This window comes from Archocentrus centrarchus, chromosome 9 (assembly GCF_007364275.1).
Source record: "Archocentrus centrarchus isolate MPI-CPG fArcCen1 chromosome 9, fArcCen1, whole genome shotgun sequence".
NCBI lineage: Eukaryota > Metazoa > Chordata > Actinopteri > Cichliformes > Cichlidae > Archocentrus > Archocentrus centrarchus.
Window position 1 is genome coordinate 14,979,939 of NC_044354.1, and position 19,687 is coordinate 14,999,625.

The window sequence follows — 19,687 nt, forward strand, 5'->3', positions numbered from 1 at the left end:
CCAGCTTTCCTGCACTTTGTTAATGAGTTCAAATAATAAAGCAGCACCTTATGTAATTTTTTATATATATATATATATATATATATATATATATATATATATATATATATATATATATATATATATATATATATATATATATATATATAAAGAGACTCTTAATGAATGAATATAATGTATTATCTATGTGACATCCTGGCATTATGTTATGCCATTGTAACCTTTGTTGAAGCATGCCCATTTTTATTTATTTAGTCAGCTCTTTCAGTTATTGACTGTATCTTCATTATTTGATTTCATATTATTAGTGTTTATGATTTTTACCCGTGAGTATACTTTTCATTTTAAGGTAAAACTTAAGAGCTGAAAGTGATGAACTTCTGAAGCTCTCCGGAGGCCCCAGCGGACTGGTGCACCGGTATGTTATTTCATCTACGTATCGAGATGTCGTCCAATCATCGGTTAGAATCATAACACGGTGCCTTCCTATTGTCCACAGCTATTGGGTGAGTATCGAAAAATAGAGGCGGGATTTGCGCAGACCAGGGGGAAAGTAAAGACCTAACCATCGACGTTGAGGTAGTTGGATCTTCGCGGCCTCGGGGATTGCTTATGTCAAGGAAAACAAAACGTAACGTTATGTTGTATTTGGACTAACTATATTAGAGAGGAGTCCGTGCAAAGTTGGCGGCTTATGAAAGCGCTTGGCAGAGTCGTGGAAAGCTAACGCTGGCTTTATCTTCCCAGAGTGTACCGCTAGCTAGCTGCCGTTTCCTCAAACATTCCAGCGCTAATGTCGGTTAGCTGCTAATGTTAGCCGTTGATAACAGTTGCAGTATACTGTCTGAACCGTTGTAATCATGTTGTTGTAATCATATGACTTAGTCATATTTTAAAGAAACCCAGCCAGGCATAGAGCTGACTTATGCTCAGGTGAATGCACGTTAATGTCTTCACAGCTAACGCCGCGCCTGAAGACGCTCTTTGCTTTGATCATAACATTTTGTTGTTCCTCAGCAGGCCTCCCACGTGGTACTTGCTGGTACCTTCACCTGCGGAGTGGCTTGTAATTACACAGGAGTGTCTCCTCTGACTTGTTGCAAATTGTAAACACTAGCTAATGTCAGGCCATGTCCGGGATGTCAGTCAGTGGATTGAGGACGCGTGCAGATAAATCAGCAGGATTTATGATCGTTTCTTTCCTTTTTTAGAATGAACTAGTAGGGCTTCGTCGGTCAGCAAGAAGACGAGGAGGTGACCAGGAAGTTCATAGTTAACAGTTGTGAGTGGCCATGGCCTACTCCAGCTACAGCAGTCTGAGCAGGGCTCAGCTTACTTTTGAGTACCTGCACACAAATTCGTAAGTACCAATTTTTTGGCAATTAATATGCATTTAAGAACTTAACGCTACACAGAATTAGAGCTAGAACTAACAAATAATACTGACCTCCAACTCACTGCATACAGCTCACACAGCATACTTGTTTTTGCAAGATGGCTGAAAAACCTACAGCAAAACAGTGCCCAGAAATGTTTCTGTTGATGCTTTTCAACACTGTATCTCTTATTTACACTGTCTCTATGCCAGACTAATGGCTTGTTGAATAGACAATAAGATGTTGTACTGAAAGAAGAGGGGAACTTTTTCTCCTCATTTTGTTGCATGCCATTTTATATTTAAAATATTCACCAGCCATCAGAAATACTTTCTACTCTGTCTGTACGCATGCACGATTCGAGGCCTATACTGATGTTTAGTTTTTCAATTTGGTTAATAGCTGATGCTAATACTTTTTTTTTTTTTTTGCTTATTGTGTTTAGGTTTTTGTAATGTATTCTTTTTTCACTTATTTGGCCCAGGGAAAAAATTATATTACATCATCATTACTATCAGCTGATAGAAATACTACAACAAATTTGTTAGGCATATGCTGGTGTTCCATGCTGGTGTACATGACATGGGGTATAGTACAATACCAGTCAAAGGTTTGGACACACTCACCCAATGGGTGTGTCAAAACTTTTGACTGGTACTGTATGTACTTAAAAGATAAGGTTCAAAACAGTCAGGAGAAAAGGTGGAGGATTATAGTCTTGTTAGTGTGGCCACACCACACATGTTGAAATGAAGATAATAGTGCTTGCTTCAGTCAGTCAAAAAAAAAAAAGCATGCAATGTTGGTTCCTTGCCAGCATTTATCACTCAGTTTGATCAGTAATGACACAGAAAAAAAAGAAAACGTTTTACGTTTGTATTGTATGTTATGTTCAGTGTATGTGTGGCTTATGTTCAGGGTAAATCCTTTGTTGTTCTTTTGTCATAATACAGTATTTTCAGTATGTGGTAATACAGAAAAAAATGCTTACTGTCATGTGAAGGGTGGATAATCAGTCCTTGAAGATGGGCTTATAGTTTTACAGTTAGCCAGGAAATGCATACTTAACTGACAGTGCTTAATTTTATACTGACACATATTTCCTAATAAGTTTGTGGAAATTACAGTTTTTATAATTAAATAATAACCACACATAGACTATTTACGGAGTTGAGATGCTGTCAACAAGCATGTCCTCATTCACTAATGAACTTCCCATGTAAATTGTTACTGTATTAATAAAATATGTGATCTGATTTTAGAACAACCCACGAGTTCTTATTTGGAGCCTTGGCAGAGCTTGTGGACAATTCAAGGTAACTGTAATAATTTGATAAAGTCTAGTGTTTGGGAAAACTTGCATTGGCCTGATATCTTTCTTCTAGTGAGCAGAAAATCTTACATATTTTATTTCTTTCACAGAGATGCTAATGCCACACGTATAGACATCTACACAGGTACACCTCACAGTAAAACATCCTGTTTGATATACTGAAACCACTAGGTTATTCTTTTTTAATATCTGTCTTTTGATTTCCTGTTTTTGTGACAGAAAAAAGACAAGAGTTGAGGGGTGGCTATATGCTTTGTTTTTTGGATGACGGCATTGGGATGGATGCTAGTAAGTCTGACTAAATTATTAGAGGCAACTTATAGCAAGGATATTATTTTTGTAGAACCATTATGAGGTTCTATAAAGTGTGTAATTTGAGTGTTTCAACTTCTTTTTTTTTTTTATTAGGTGAGACAACCCATGTGATTCAGTTTGGAAAGTCAAACAAACGGTCTCCTGAGTCCACTCAGATTGGCCAGTATGGAAATGGACTGAAATCGTGAGTCCTTCTATGATTGTTTGGTATTAATTGTGCAGTTATACTCTAGAAGTTCAGCATTTTCATGTGAAATTTAAACGTGTTTCCACAGGGGCTCTATGCGCATTGGAAAAGACTTCATCTTGTTCACAAAAAAGAACAACACGCTGACTTGTCTTTTCCTATCACGGACTTTCCATGAAGAGGAGGGACTCGATGAGGTCAGTGCCAACTGTGAAACGGGCTAATTTTTTTTGTTGTTGTTGTTGTTGTTGGGTCATACTGTAGCCACTCACCACACATTAATTTCAAAGTGTGCTTTGATTTAGGGCTACAACGATTCCGCAAGTAACTCGAATAATTTGATTACAAAAAGGCCTCGACACAAATTTGTTGCTTCGATTCTTCGTTTAAACTCTACAGCTCAGGTGTCTCCATGTAAGTGGAGCGTTTCACCCACATTAGCAGCAGTAAAGTTCTCCATCACTGCAATGGATTTCTACACTCGTGTGTGTGTGTGTGTGTGTGTGTGTGTGTGTGTGTGTGTGTGTGTGTGTGTGTGTGTGTGTGTGTGCGCGCGCGCGCACGTGTGTGTGTGTGTGTGTGTTAGCAGACTTCAGCAGGCTTCCTAATATAAAAATATTGTATCAGACTATATTAACAGCTCATCTACATATTTTATTTTAACTTCTGTAACTTTACTGTAGATTTTTCACTGTATAAAACAAATGGTGGTGGATGGGAGCAGCTAAAAAGTTCACTTTTCTGGACATGGGAGCTTTTTGATCAGGTGGTTTGATGGAAGGACTCCTGCCAGCTTTTTCCCAGGGAAGGTTTTAATGGTGAATACTGTAAGAAGCATCTTTACTGTTGTGTTATCGGTCGTTTTCTTGAAAAACTGTGGGCTGCATGGGATTAATGTTTTAATACTTTATATTCACACGGGTGCTCCTATATACAGACATGCAATGAAACCTTGCACTTACACGGTGACACCTGAGCATTACAGAGTTGTAGATTAAACAAAGCATTGAACCAAAAAATTTATGTCAACGATTTTTTTAATTTTTTTTTTATAATTGAGTTATTTGAGTTACTCGATGAATTGTTGCAGCCTAAATTTTACAGTAGCCTACTGAAATAAAGCCCTGAATAGTGGAACAAAAACTGGCAAAATGTGTATTGTTGAAATGCATTCAACTGTTGACTAAATTTGATTAGAGTAGTTTACTTATTTTACTCTATAGTTCCTAAAAAGACTAATGTTTCAGAATATTTACAGATTAGCAATGTATTGCTCAATCACAAATAATTATGTAATCGTATATTAACATTAATGATTACCATTATGCAATAATGCTTGCAACGACAGTGCATGTCAACTCCTTTTACATGTAGACACAGTAGCTGATGGGTAATCTTGCTTATCTGTTGGCAGCAACATTATGTCCCATTGTTCAGTCGTTACATACATTGACCTGACAAAACCATAGTCATAGATGTAAACTGCAGTTTGACTGGTTGTGGAAGAGATGGCTATGAGGTGATAATTATAGTTTGGTGTAGGTCACAGGCAATATCAAGTTCACAGTGATATATTTTTGCATTTAATGAATTTGCATTGTGATAAGACAAGTGATAAGACAGTGATAAGACAGTAATGTGAAAAAGAGGACACCCCGTTTCATTTCTAAGGTTTTATGCATCAGGACATAAAAACATCATGTTTTTTTTTTTTTTTCAAGGTTCTAAACTTAGTTAAATAAAACCTCAGATTAGTAAAACGTGTTCATCTGCCATGATATTCAACACATATTACACCATTACTTATTTAACTTATTTAACAAAAACTAAGTAAAATTGCAGAAGCAGTGTGTGAGAAACTACACTCTTGCTGGTCTGACCTTAAGCCCAAGGTCAGATATCCTCAGAAACTGCAAAAACCCCAAGCACTACATCTCAAAGTCTACAGGCTTCAGATAGTATGTTAAATAATAAAGTTCATGACAGTACAATTAGAAAAAGACTAAAAAAGTTTGGCTTGTTTGAAAGGGTTACCAGGAGAAATCCTCTTCCCTCTAAAGAGAACATGACAGCCTGGCTTAGATTTGCAAAGTTGCATCTGAACCAACCACAAGTTTTCTGGAACAATATCCTTTGGATATACAAAAGCAGAGTGGAGAAGTTTGGCCATGATATCATCACATTTACTGAAAACCAAATATGGCATGTCAGCCAGCACAAACATTTCATACCATCTGTGAAGCATGGTGGTGGAGGGGTGATGATTTGGGCTTATTTTGCAGCCACAACCCCTGGAGTCAGTGAGGTGACCTCTGTATACCAAAGTATTCTGGGGTCATCTGTCTGACTGATAAAGCCTGGCTGGTTGGTCATGCAGCAGAACAATGATTCCAATTGCAGCAGCAAATTTACAATGGAATGGCTGAAAAAAAGAACCAAGTGTTGCAATGGCTTTGTCAAAGTTCAAATCTCAGCCTGATTGAAGTGCTGAGAGGTGGCTGTACAAGCTATTGAATTGTGGGGAGTAGAGTGCTAGAGTTTTTTTCTTTTTTTAATAGATAAGAACATGGTGTAATATGTGTGTTGTTTGTCATCTGGGGGTTTAGTTACCCAACATGTTGTGGAATGCAAATCATGTGGTTAAGGTCACATTCAGTATTCTCAGTCTGCCCAGGAAAGTTAACTCCTCTGGGCAGTTATACTTAAAGGTTTTTCCACCCCCCACCCCCATCCACCTCTACAGGTAATAGTACCTCTTCCCTCTTGGGATCTGAAGACCAAGGAGCCTCTGACTTCTGATCCAGAAAAGTATGCCATAGAGACAGAACTGATCTTCAAATACTCACCTTTTAAAAACGAAAAGCAGCTGATGGAACAGTTCAACAAAATAGAAGGGAGCAGTGGTAAGCATTAAAATGTGTGCCTCCATGTTAAGAGATTAGTTTTTATGGCCATTTAGCAACCATTTTGAGCTCCATTGCTTGGTAATGGCATTTTTTTGATAATTGTTGCTTACTTTTGGTGTGGTGTTTTATGTTATTTAAAGGTACACTAGTGATCATATATAATTTGAAGCTGATGGACAACGGAGAACCAGAGCTGGATGTAGAGACAGACCACCAGGACATCCTGATGGCTGGGACACCTGCTGAAGGAGTGTGAGTGTAGTTGTTACTTGGTGTGTTGCCATTCATCTATTTATCACTTGGGCTTATAGGTAAATGGGTGTGATTTTGGTGGTCAGTGTGACCCCACACCCATTTTTGTGACTTAATTATCACAAATGTCCAGTTAGGATGAACTGAAACATATTGGTGGTCAGAGTTCAAGATCAAAATGTATGTAGTGGCTTCAGTACACACATTTTGGCCATAATTCAGTAATACATTTGGATTCTGTGCAGCTCGCAAGTAAGACAACTGCTGGTTAATGTTGTTGTTTTTGTGAGTGTGTGTGTGTGTGTGTTTCAATTAAGTTACATAATCAGATTTAGAATATTTGATGTCCTTCTGCACATGCTTGTCAGTATATCAAGTGTTTATCCACAGGGGATACTGGTAGAGCAAGCTAAGTTTAATATTTTATTTTAAGTCAAACTATGTATCATGTAGAAAAATGTAAAAATCTTTACTGAAAGCTTTTACAGGGTTTCCGCAGGGTAGTAAAAATTAGTAAATTAAATGAGGTCAAATTTAGGCTGGTAAAAGGTAGTAAACAGAATTTGACTTGGTAGTAAATTTTTCATCACCCCTTCAATATATTTTGATGTTTCCATTGATGCAGACTTTTTGTTTTAAGTTCGTTTAACTATAAGATCTATATAGAAATATAACTACTCAGCAGCAGTGGTGGCCAAAGTACTGACATTCTGTACTTAAGTAGAAGTACAAGTACTTGTGTTAAAAACTACTCTGGTAAAAGTTGAAGTACTGATTCAACTTCTGTACTCAAGTAAAAGTAAAAAAGTACAGGCTCTGAAATTGATGCGCGGAGTCATGAATGTAGACTGGCTTAACCCTCTGGAGTACACGGACGCACCCGCGCGTCAATATGACATCGCCGATTTTAGATGAAGTAGCATCGGGACCCTGCTGCCATGAATCGAAAGTGCAGACGTCAAACTATGTACCAGTTTTTAAATTACGTAAATAGGCCAAGTAAAACCAGAGTTATGCCCAATAATTTATGCCATGCTTTTTTCCTGTATATTGTCCTCAGCTTCGATGCGTGTTTTGTGCAAAAATAAACGGCGAAAACGTGAGTTTCGCTAACAGGAAGTGCTTGCTAATAAAAACAAAATAATTCCTGACAAACTCCTTCCTGTTGGTGGAAAAAATGCCCCCTATCAACCAATCAGAAAATTATGCGGTAACACAATGCATTTGGGTGCATTTGGCTGCTGAGGAGCAGGTGAAAAAGTGGTAAAAGCGAAACATTACTGTCAAGTTTTGCCTGTGATGGGCCCCTCAGTCTTGTGGAGGACAGAAACTGTTTTTTGAGGTGGCATAAATAATTTGTGAAGCTATGAAGCTAAAAACAAAAGTAGTCAAAAATGGCCAAATATACCCCGGACCCCAGAGGTTAAGCCGGTTATGGGGAATGATCGAGAGGCGTTGGATAAACACACACACACACCTGAAACGGTGTGACGGCGATCAAATCACACCGAGCATCCACCATTCAATAGCAGTGGATTCGTGTATGTGGGGAGCAGATCCCTATTTTGTTTTTTGGTGCTACACAAAGCACTGCAACTGCAACCTCAAGGTCAGCTACGACCACAAGTATTGCCGTCACACCTCAGCAGCAAACCAGTATTCCAATATTCTATTGGAAAATAAATAATCAGCTTGTGAAATTTGAATTTCATTGCATTTTGTTTATATTCTTAAAAAAGCAAATTTAGATAGATTCAACTCATTGTCATTGTGCGCACAAGGCACACAACAAAATGATTGTTCCAGATCACTCATACAGAGACGAGCATCTGTGGTCATGCAGCCAGAGACTGGCGTTACTGTAAGGCAATGCGGTTTAACACAACGCAGTGCACGGACAGGGACTCAAACCAGCAACCCGCCGGCTGCAAGGCAAGCGCCTACCCACTGTGCCACTTTTTGAAATGTGTTTGGAATATTAATGTGTATGAGGTCTTAGTCAAGACAAAGTCACAGTTACACCTTCAAGTAAGTGGGATAAAGTTTTGTCTTTGGTGAGAGATGGGCGATCATCTTACATGGCTTAGTGCTGTGAATCCACCGCTACCCCCAAAAAAGCTGCTGCTCGATTTTGTGCTGGTAGTAAAAATATTTTAGAGGTAGTAAAAATAGGTAGTAAAAGATAGTAAATTGAACTCTAGGATTCCTCTATAAACCCTGTTTTAACATCAGCAATTCCATTGATCATTGTCTAAAGGTACAGCCCTGTAGTCTGTACAGACATGGATGCAACCCCAAGTTGACTAGTTGGAGAAGGAAGAAAACCACAAAGCAGTAAAAATAGTTGTATGACATCATGTCTGATTCACACCCTCCTGTTCACAGGAAGCCAGAGAAGAGGTCGTTCAGGGCGTATGCAGCTGTTTTGTACATTGACCCACGCATGAGGATTTTTATCCAGGGTCATAAAGTCAGGACTAAGAGACTTTCCTGCTGTCTTTATAAACCAAGGTAATACAGTAATGCACATATACACTGTGTCTAACTTCTTTATTCCAGTGATCACACTTTGACTTTCTTTTTTGTTTAAAGGTGTTATAAATACTCATCAACTCGGTTCAAAACCCGTGCTGAGCAAGAAGTGAAGAAAGCTGATCATCTTGCAAAGATTGGTGAGCCAGTATTTTATTCATCCTGCAAATTAAAGTTTGCTTTAGCTTTAGTTGACTTGACAATAATGCGGTGTGTATTTCAGCGGAGGAGAAGGCCAGAGAGGCGGAGAGTAAGCGCATTTCTTTGGAGGCCAGGTTAGGAGATGACCTATCAAAAGACTCACGGGTAAGCTAAAGGAAAGATTTTGGTTGCCAAGTGCAGCTGTGCAGTGTTTATGTAAAGTAGGTTTTAGGCAAGGCCAGTTTATTTGTATAGCACTAGTTAATGACAAACCAAGACAAAGTGCTTTACATAAAACACTTAAGTCATAAAGGCAAATTTTAAAGAAACACAAGGAAATAAAGACAAAAAATAGATTAAGATTAAATATATGGTGTTTTATAAGCCAAGTGTAGTATTTTAAAGTTGGTCTGTTGATGCGAGACTGGAGAAGACTTGGAAGAGGTGAGCAGTGCCACAGATGCTGAAAAAAGGCTGGTTTGACACTGGCTCTATTTAATGTACACACTTAGGAGCATTGACAAGTGTGGACGTGACAAAGTAATTGGCACAGTGCTGAAGACTGTTAAAGCCTGAATTATGCTTCTTCGTCGGGTCTTTGCCGGGCCTACATACATAACCGGAAGTCCCCCCTGAACCCTACGCTGTAATCACAATCCTTGCAGGCTGCGTCGACCCGATATGTAGTTACGTTTCTCAAGAGGTGCACGTCAGGTTATGTCATAGGTTGCGAAATAGGGTTCAGAGGGATTTCCGGTTACATACATAGGCCCAACGCAGAAGCATAATTCAGGCCTAAGACCTTAAAGTGCCTGGATGTTTCTCAAAGCTCACAGGGATGCATTGCAAAAACCATATACTGTACATCAACCTCAGATAGTTTTCTGAAACAAATAAAGCATACAGTTTTACAGTTACAGATATGGGTAAAAATGCACTTTTAGGAAATTAGAGAAGAAATAGGCCAGAATAAACTTTTTTATTAAAGAAGAATGATTGCTGCCTCATAAATGGAGGAAATGTGTTTGTCAGTGTCCTTTTGCCTTTATGTTAGGGTGCTTGTATGTGCAGTCTTAATCAGCCTCATTAAAAAGAAGATTTATGTCCACATGTTCTGACATGGCATGGTAGTGTTTGGACATGGATAAAAAATATTTGTGCTCAAAACAGGACACACATAGCTCTCTCTCTCTACACTACAGCACAACCCCCCAAAATGCTGGTATTTTTGATAAATTTCTTAATTACTGACGTTTCCCTCCTTTTTCTCTGCCAGGCAATTCTGAGAAAGGTTCAAGATGCAGCCATGATGCTACGAAGGGATGCTGACATGAAAAAAAGGATTCTTGAAGCCAAACAAAAGTATGATTAACAGAAATGCCAGACCTTGTAGATTATAAGCTGTTAAAACCCTGATCCTCCTATTGGTTGGTAATATACAGTTCCAGTCAAAGGTTTGGACAAACTTACCCATTCATGTGAATGGATGCATGTATCCAAACTTTTGACTGGTACTGTATATAAAAAAAATGACCTTTAATTAAGAGTTATCTATCCATTCTCTTCTGCTTATCCTGTTCAGGGTTGTTGGGGGGCTGGAGCCTATCCCAGCTGTTTTGCTGACCAGAATAATTCATGTGTCAATTTTATGTATTATACATACTGTGTTCTGTTGTTGTTTTGTGCCGTGAAAAATTCACCTAAACAAAACTCTGTAAATTTTGGTGGATACGTTTATTTTTCCATATGTGTCTTCTCAATCTACATTTCTTCATTGTACTTCAGAGCATTAAAGGAGCCCAAGGAGTTGAATTTTATATTTGGAGTGAACATTGAACAGCGTGACCTGGATGGGATGTTTGTGTACAACTGCTCTCGTCTCATCAAGATGTATGAAAAGACTGGTCCTCAACTGGAGGGAGGCATGTAAGTAAAATGCAATTAAAGACTGAAAAGTGGCAATAAATGATTATGTTGTATTATTTACCAGTTATTTGGTTTGTGTGTCTTAGGGCATGTGGTGGTGTGGTTGGAGTAGTGGATGTCCCATATTTAGTTCTAGAGCCTACTCACAACAAACAAGACTTTGCAGATGCTAAAGAATATCGACATTTACTTAAATCCATGGGGGAGCATCTGGCTCAGTACTGGAAGGACACCAACATTGGTAGGTTTTCCACAATTGCTGGATTTCCCTCCACTCTCCTGGAAGCATGTTCTATGATCGCTGGATTATCCTGCTACAAAGTTAGAAAATTCAGATACAGTTGTAATCACTGTTGTTGATCTGCCGGTCTCTGAAGAGTACTAAACTTTGAGATGATCTTGACTCAGGACATTCCTTTTTGATACAGGTGGCAGGAAGCGAGAGATAGACAGGGATAGAGAAATGTTTGAGTCAGCAGTGAAGATGCAAGTTTCATTACAGCTGCATTAAGGGCTGTTTTCCTTTAAAAAAAAAAAAAAAAAAAAAAAAAATTAATTAATTAACAACTTGATTTAATTATAACAAATGATTCTATGCAGCAATATTTACTTTGATCTCATATCCACACCTGTGTTTGTCATGCAGCACAGAAAGGCATAGTGAAGTTCTGGGATGAGTTTGGATATTTGTCTGCCAGCTGGTCTGCACCTCCATCATCAGAGTTGAGATACAAGAGACGTCGTGCCATGGAGATACCACTTACTATTCAGTGTGGTAAATTATGCACACATACATAGAGGACTTGCTGTATCTCATGTTTCTGCAATAAACTCACTCTCTGATTATGCTGATTTTTCTTTTTCTTTTGTTTTGTTTAAGATAAATGTTTAAAGTGGAGAACGCTGCCTTTCCAGATGGATGCGGTGGACAAACGCTACCCAGACAGTTGGGTGTGTCTCATGAACCCTGACAGCACCCAAGACAGGTAGGACCACAATGAGGGTTTTCGGATAACTTCAGTACATTCATTCTGTAACTGCTTATCTCACTTAGCACAGCAGGCATCGTTTTTTTTTTTTTTTTTTTTAATTGTTGTACTTATATGTTGTTTTTGATTGCAAAATAACTGTTTTTAGCATAATTTAAAAATAATTCAATTTACAACAGAATTATAATTAAGTTATACAACTAAATTGTTTCTATATAGAGAAGCAGCAGAAATGGTTACAACAGGATAGTGATGACATTATCGTAGTAGCTCAACTGAAAACTACTGAATGGAGCTTAGAAAGATCATCTTGTGCTTCTTCATTGAAGGAAGAGACCACAGTCTGATTAGAAACTGAAAATACTTGGCAAGTAAGGGGCTCGACACACGGGGACCGACGTCGCTCGCTCTCCATTCATTTCCTATGGAGCTTGCGCGATGAGGCGACAATCGCTTGCCCTCCTCCAGCTAAGCGACCGGCGACGTTCGTGCATGTGAAATTTCGAGCTCGTACACGTAGACGTGCACACGCGACCAGGCGACGCGACACAACAAAGTTGGAAAATGTTCTACTTTTGTCGCTGTCGCGTGGCACTAAACCAATCAGCAAGAGTTTCATTGACTGACCAATGAGCGAAGAGTATGCTACACACTGCAGTCTGCAACCACTTTCAGCAGGAAGGAAAGCATCGTTTTAGCTGTTTGACTTTCCTATATTATATGACACTTCACGCAGTGATTATCGAGTTAAACATAAAAGGCAGCCATATGAGAACGTGTTGGTGCAAGACTAACGTTAAACAGACGGATAGAGAGGACTTTTGTGCTAATATAGGATGAACGCGAGGTTGTCTTTTTCTTTTGTAGAGGAGACTTAACAGCAAGATTTCTGTCAGTTCCAATAAAATCTTCAGACTCCTCATCTTTATTGCCGTGTCTGACACGGACTGCTTTGAAAATGTCTAAATCCCTCCAGTTTCATAACCAATCACATTTCTTGGAGACGAGTGACGTAAGAGCGCGATTCGCAAAGCTGCCGTCGCTATCGCGTCCCGTGTGTTCGGTTTCACCCCAGTGGCGATGCGACCCATTCGTCGCTGTCGTTTGTCGCTCCCCGTGTGTCGAGCCCATAAGGCTGTTAGCCTACAGCTTCTTTGTAACAATGTGCATATCAGCCCATCAAGTGTGCTGGAGTTGAACATACTGGTGATGGATGGCAGCCAGTGTTATCAATTACTTAGCTTTGTGAAGATTTTGAGTGCCTTCACAGTAATAAGGGTAGCTGCTGAGTGGGTTCACTTTTGCCACAGGTGCCTTTTGTGCTGAGAAGAGAGGCTGCAGTGCAAACATGAATGTGGTCAGGGAAGATTTAGCATAGTCCCCCCTCCCAACCTATAATATGATAAATAACAAGATTAAAGACAGCACTGACTCTGAGTGAGAGGAGGCAGGACTATGTGGGTGCTGCAAAGTTGTCAACCCACTTTGGAAAAAGTGATAGAGCTGGTATTAATATGTGCATGTGTGTGTTTGTATTTGTGAAGACAATCTGAAATTCAGGATTAGGATTTGTTATATTAGCTGAAGTGTTTGTGCAATGAGAAATTACATACTAGCATATAATATATATGTTCTATATGCATGGCTTTATATAATGTTTGTAAATTGTGTTTTTAGATGTGATGCACCTGAGCAGAAACAGAATCTCCCATGTGGGGTTTTAAAGAAAGATAAGCTAACAGCTGAAGATAAACAGAAGGAGCTAGCAGAGAAAATCAAACAGCAGCAGGAGAAGCTGGAGGCCTTGCAGGTAACTCGGCCGTCTGTTGCTGTGTTTTTTATCTCTCTCCAATTTGTGTATATCATTACAAGTGTATTCTGTTTGTTGCTGCCAGAAAACCAGCACTGTCAAATCTGCAGCAGATATAAAAAAGCTTCCATTGGAGGTCAGCATGAAACCGACCGAGAGTTCCTCTCAGGTAAAAAAACCAAAAAAAACCATACTGTACTTCATTCTGGACCAGTTTTTCTTTCTTCACAGTGACCAGTTAGGTTTTAAGCTTTCATAAGTAATATATATCTCAAATTACTATTTAACTCTTTACATATTGTATATGTATTTCTGATTCTAATATCACTGCACATATGAGCAGTAACAGGAAAACTGCATTGGTTTAAACATTTTTATGATCATTTTTATAATGATTAAAGAAGAAACTTTTGACTTGTTTTTTTCCAACATCACAGGTATGCTTCTTTTTATTTATTTATTTTATTTATATATATATATATATATATATATATATATATATATATATATATATATATATATATATATATATATATATATATATATATATATATATGCACTGTAAAAGAATCAGACTATGGACAAACGCCTGTTCTTCTTGGCTAATATCTGGTTAATCACTAGAGACTTCTCAAAAGGCTTAAGTACATAGTAACTACAAACGCTGCTTTTGATGGTGAGCTTCTTTTTTCTTTTTTTAAAAAATTGTTATCACCTTGAAACAATAGTTTTGTCTCCTTTCACATGTTGCCAATTCAGGCAACTAGGTCTTCTGAAAGGTCTATAACACGCCCACGCTCCCCACCACTCCCAGCTCACCTCAAAAATGCCCCGAGTGCCCCACCAGGACGTACAGCTTCTCAGCGCCCCAGCCGAACACCTGCCCCACCAACTCCTCCACCAAAGGTTGAGCCATCAAGGTCCAGAGCTGCAGCAAAACCTCCTCCACCTGCAGCAAAACCTGTACCCAAAGCTACTGCCAAAACACCTCCAGCCAGCCGCAACTTGCGGGTATGTTACAGGCTTGATTGAATAAAAAGTTTTGTTGTGAAAGTATTTGATATGGTTGCAAGTATCGATCCAGCCTTAAAGCAGTGTAAAATACAGAAAGCTGTCTCCTCATGTAGGCATCCACCAAAGCTACACCTGCCAAACCAGCAGCTGCTGGACAGCGCAAGAGAATACTAGAGCAGGAGGAGAGTGAAGAAGAGGAGGAGGAAGAGGAGGAGGAAGAAGAAGAAGAAGGCAGCGAGGAGAGTGAAGAAGAACCACAGACAAAAAAATCCAAGATGGCTGCTGCTGCCAGTAACCGTGGTAAAGTGGTAGAGAAGGCCCCGCCTCCCAAACGTGGAAAGTTGGATGAGGTAAACAAGAGAGACAAGCATTGCAGATGTGTAATTCTACTGAAAGTATGTTACAGCTGTGGAAAACTATTGCACATCAAATGATGATGGTTAACCCTTTAACACTGAGCGTGTTTCAAATGTGCCGCCAGTAACGCAACAGTGCAAGTGAAATTTTCATAATAACCACATGTTGGCTGTGAAATGCAATTTCTCAGCTTTCAGACTTTTGCCTTTGCTCCCCTGGTACCACTTTTGCTATATGAAAAATTAATTTAATTGATGCAGTGGAAAAGTTAATGGATGGACTTGGAAGTGCTTGTATGATTACAGTATCATAATGTCTGCATTCATTCAAGGTGAAGTCTGTCATAGTTTTAAATTAATTATATTCCAATTATGCAAAAGCTTCACTCATACTGCTCGCTTGCTTAATGGCGTCTGAACTCAAAGTAACGGCAGTTAAAGTGTCTTAGACTCCTGCTTGTGACTCTTAAGGGAATATGGGTATTCCTGAGTTGCCCATCAAGGTATTGAACCTCCGATCAGAACCCCTTTGCTATTGACCTTGCAGGTTAAAACACTCGCTCACCTTATGAAGAAAGGAGTGTCTGCCCCTACACGGCAGGCACCAACAACATCATCCTCTGCCCTTAAATCCCTTTCTGCACACGGGGCTAAAGAAAAGGTAGCTTTACTGGGTCCTTCTCTTCTACCGTCAAGTCAAGCTGGGGCCGTGTCTTTGCTCCCAATTTCTAACCATCAAAACTTATCTTTTCAACTCATGTAGTTTAGTATCAGATTAACATTTGATTTTCTAGCAGTCTTTGCAAAACTGCAGCAGTCCTCTTACTAACATACTAATAACAGTTCTCTTTATAACCACGCATGCCATTCACTTCCACCTCTTTGAAGAAGAGTTGTTAAAGACTTCCTCTAACCCACCTTCCTTTTCAGTGAGTTTTTACTCTTACTGTTGTGGTCATATTTTGTTGGTTTTTTACAGGCACCTGATAAATCTCAACAACAGGAACCAGAAAACGACACTAAAAATGCTCAGAAAGGTGAGATGATGGCCCACCCTATACTGGCATGTATCACATAAAGAACTGGAAAAGGAGGATTTTCCACCTTTGCATTTTCTTCTCCAGATAAGGGTCTGCTGGTTGAAGTACGTGTCAATAAGGAGTGGTATACTGGCAAAGTCATCGCTGTGGAGGCGAATAAACAAAGTGTCCGTTGGAAAGTTAAATTTGACTATGTACCTCGATCCACCCCTAAAGATCGATGGTAAGATGCAGTCTGCGAACACTGCTGTCTGAACATGTTTGTTTACATGCCAGATGATTAAAATCCTATACATGTGTGTATGTCTCTGTTAGGGTATTTAAGGGTAGTGATGAAGTCCGGCTGATGCGGCCACCATCTCCAATCTCTCAGACACCTGACACCCAACAGGAGACAGAGAAGGGTCCGGCACCCATGGAGCCAGACACTACTCAGCCAGGAACCAGCCGAGAGGTGACTGACAACCTGGTTGCCATGTTGAGGTGCGCTGGTTACAATGATTAAATGTTATAACACACTTTTTTATATTCTGACAGTTTCAATATCATTCCTCATTAAAGTCTCTTAGCTCTGCTGTGTGTTTACTGTACTCTTCATGTTTCCAGAACAATGCTGCGTTACTTCTTCCCTCCTGCTTTTCGGATTCCAAAGGACGATGTTAATAGCATGACAGCCGAGGAGCTGGTTGCCTTTCCTTTGGTGAGATAACTTTATTTGTAGAGCACCTTTTAAAAACAGTTTACAAAGTGTTGTGACAGACAAGTAAAAGCAGAGTGCTAAATTCAAACACAAAGACAGGAAAACAGTGTATAGAAAATTAAAATACAAACTGTCAACAATTATATCAGAAAAAAGAGATACATAAATCAGTACAAAACAGTAATAAATTATGGAAGGACAATAAGAATGAGAACAATAGAAGGTTGAAGGTTTGATAGTCATGACGGTGGGAAGGAAGGAGCAGTCTCTGCAATAATGTGCTTGTTGTATCTGTCTGTCATGAAGAGAGTGAAAACTGAGCTGTGTATTTACCAGTCTATCTACCTTCCCACCCTCATCTATGGCCACAAGCTGTGAGTAGTGATGGAAAGAATGAGACTGGTTACAAGTGGTGGAAATGAGCTTTCTCCACAGGGTGTCTTTTCCTTCCCTAAGAGAGAGGGTGAGGAGTTCAGTCATTCAGAAAGGGTCTCAGAGTAGAGGCACTACTCAACTACATCAAAAGAAGCCAAGCTGAGGTGTTTCAGGCAACTTATCAGGATGCCTCCAGGGCGCCTCCTAGGAGAGGTGTAACTTTACAGGCATATCCAACTGGGTGGAGACCACAGAGCATGCCCAGCGAGGTGGCTGGGAAGAGTTCGGTCTGTCCAACTCTGCTGCTTAGTCTGCTCCGTGAACCCGGAGAAGTGCCAGAAAATAGATCCTTGGGTGTGAGATGAACCTACACTAAAAAAAATAGTTTTACATTGAAATGAACAAAATAACTAGCGAGTGGCCTGTATCTGATGCAAAATGGACTGTCTCCAGCAATAGTACACATTGACCATTGAAATGATATGTGAACTGCTGTGCTTTCTTGTCAGTTGTATTGCATATCTGTATTGATGATTTTGTTTTTGTTCTCCATTTAGAAAGAATATTTCCAGCAGTATGAGTCAGGTCTCCAGTCACTGTGTAATTCATACCAGAGCAGAGCTGATGCCAGGGCCAAAGCTGTGGAGGAGAAAAGCAACAACACTGAGCTCAAACTAAAGGAGGCAGACGAGAAATTACAGAAACTCCGGACAAACATTGTAGCACTTCTGCAGAAAGTACAAGAGGTAACACTGCTTAATCTGTGCTGCTCATGAATTTGCACATTACTGACACTCAGACCTCTCCAGAAAGTGAATGATTATCCTGCCTTTTTTCCCCTCCACTTACAGGATATTGACATAAACACGGATGATGAACTTGATGCTTACATAGAAGACCTCCTTACAAAGGGTGATTAAAGAAGGCATATAAAATGGAGTATGTGAACATTAACAGACTGGCTAATATTGCAACTCACCAAGGACCCACTCTTGTGTGCAGTTGGCTGTGAATATTTGGGGATGTTTTCATTGAACCCTCCATGTGTTGAATCAGTTTGTAACTGGTTTGTCTTTTTAGGCTTTCATTGTTGGTAGCCTCAGCCTGTGGTTTTATTTTGTCCCATTTTAGTACCTGCTTACATATGTTAACCTATGTTTAAAACATGCTATCCTGGTTAAGCTGTTAAATAATTTGTATGTTTAATGCAGTGTATGCTCTCTTTTATATAGTCAACTGTTGTTGTGACAAACTACATTCTTCATTTTGGTCCATTGTCATGTGACATTTTCACACTAAAGACTTGGGCTTAACTGGTCTCTGTTCTTTACTGGAGCCCGTAGGTAAACAGTTACTTTTATTTTTTGTACACTAAAAACACATCAGTGTTCCCATTTCTCTCTCCATCCTGGACAGAAAACCAGGTTCATCTTTTACAGTTGGGAGATGTGCTTCATCCATAAACAAGAGCTATTTACTGGGTTATATCAGTATGTTTATTGTTCCTTTAAATTCCTTCTTCATTTAAGCTTTGACTGTTCTGTTTATTTTCAGAAGGAAAATATGGTTAAATGCAGAATTGTTTAATAATTATTCAGTGCCTGTGTCCTTCTTTTCAACCAGATTTTTAACCTGTCATAGAAATGTTTTATTAAACGGTGCATGCTTTCAGTCTTTATGTTCTGATCAGAACAAAGGATTCTGTATTTTTGACAAACCTTTACTTAAAACAATAAAACTGGTTCAGCAGCACATTGTGTTGTTAGTATGTTGTCTATAGTAAAATATTAGTGGTAGGAAATTTGCATTTGGATTTAAGTAAATGTTACTGTCAGAACAAGATTTGTTACCATGACAGTAAAAAAAAATAATCAGTTTTATTTGTGTTACTTTGAGCATTATATTCTGTGGATTATTTTTTTTTATTTTACAAATACTTGATGTCAGACTGCTCGAAATGCTTGAGTCCACATGGTTTTCTTACACTTGGTTTTATATCAGTGAGACAAAAGGGGAATAATGAACAGCAAGTGGGTGGGGATTTTTTTGCACAGCCCCACCCACCTGCTGGCCAAACCTTTGTTTGTGAGGGAATGCCAGTCAGTAGGAAGATGGCTTTGTGATCCAAGAATAATAACTTTATTGTGCTGGAAATGCACGTACTAGGTCCCCTTTAAATATAGGAGTGACTGTAGAAATCATGCCTCTTAATCCTGTATATGTGACAGACTTATGGGATTGATAAGAGAGACAGTTGTGATCTTAATTTTCTGAGCTGAGGAACAACTGATGTTAGCTTTAATGGACTTTATTAAATTAAATGGAAGCTGCTTAGCTAGTAGTACACACAGTATAGGCCAGAGGGATTCTGTGCAATACAGGACACCTTCCACCAGCTTCTAGTATCAGCTTTTATTGAAGGCTCAGATTATTGT

General features: G+C 39.2%; 1 protein-coding gene across 6 annotated transcripts; it reads left to right on the forward strand.

Moving 5' to 3' along the window:
• The first annotated feature begins 398 nt into the window (after positions 1–398).
• Positions 399–18,999, forward strand: morc2 (MORC family CW-type zinc finger 2). 6 transcript variants are annotated; one of them, XM_030737828.1, is made up of 28 exons: positions 399–506; positions 1,212–1,360; positions 2,639–2,692; positions 2,799–2,833; positions 2,929–2,997; positions 3,118–3,208; positions 3,300–3,408; positions 5,955–6,114; positions 6,258–6,369; positions 8,755–8,880; positions 8,962–9,041; positions 9,125–9,207; positions 10,319–10,404; positions 10,828–10,968; positions 11,055–11,209; positions 11,615–11,743; positions 11,849–11,954; positions 13,635–13,767; positions 13,853–13,936; positions 14,527–14,778; positions 14,895–15,131; positions 15,685–15,798; positions 16,117–16,174; positions 16,262–16,400; positions 16,493–16,660; positions 16,784–16,877; positions 17,810–17,998; positions 18,104–18,999. In XM_030737828.1, the coding sequence occupies exons 2-28, from the start codon at positions 1,293–1,295 to the stop codon at positions 18,170–18,172; spliced, it is 3,141 nt and encodes a 1,046-aa protein (XP_030593688.1). In that variant the 5' UTR covers positions 399–506; positions 1,212–1,292; the 3' UTR covers positions 18,173–18,999. The 6 variants fall into 6 exon arrangements, with proteins under 6 accessions (XP_030593688.1, XP_030593685.1, XP_030593684.1 ...); XM_030737825.1 differs by having other exon boundaries at positions 491–579; XM_030737824.1 differs by having other exon boundaries at positions 493–631.
• Positions 19,000–19,687: the final 688 nt, after the last annotated feature.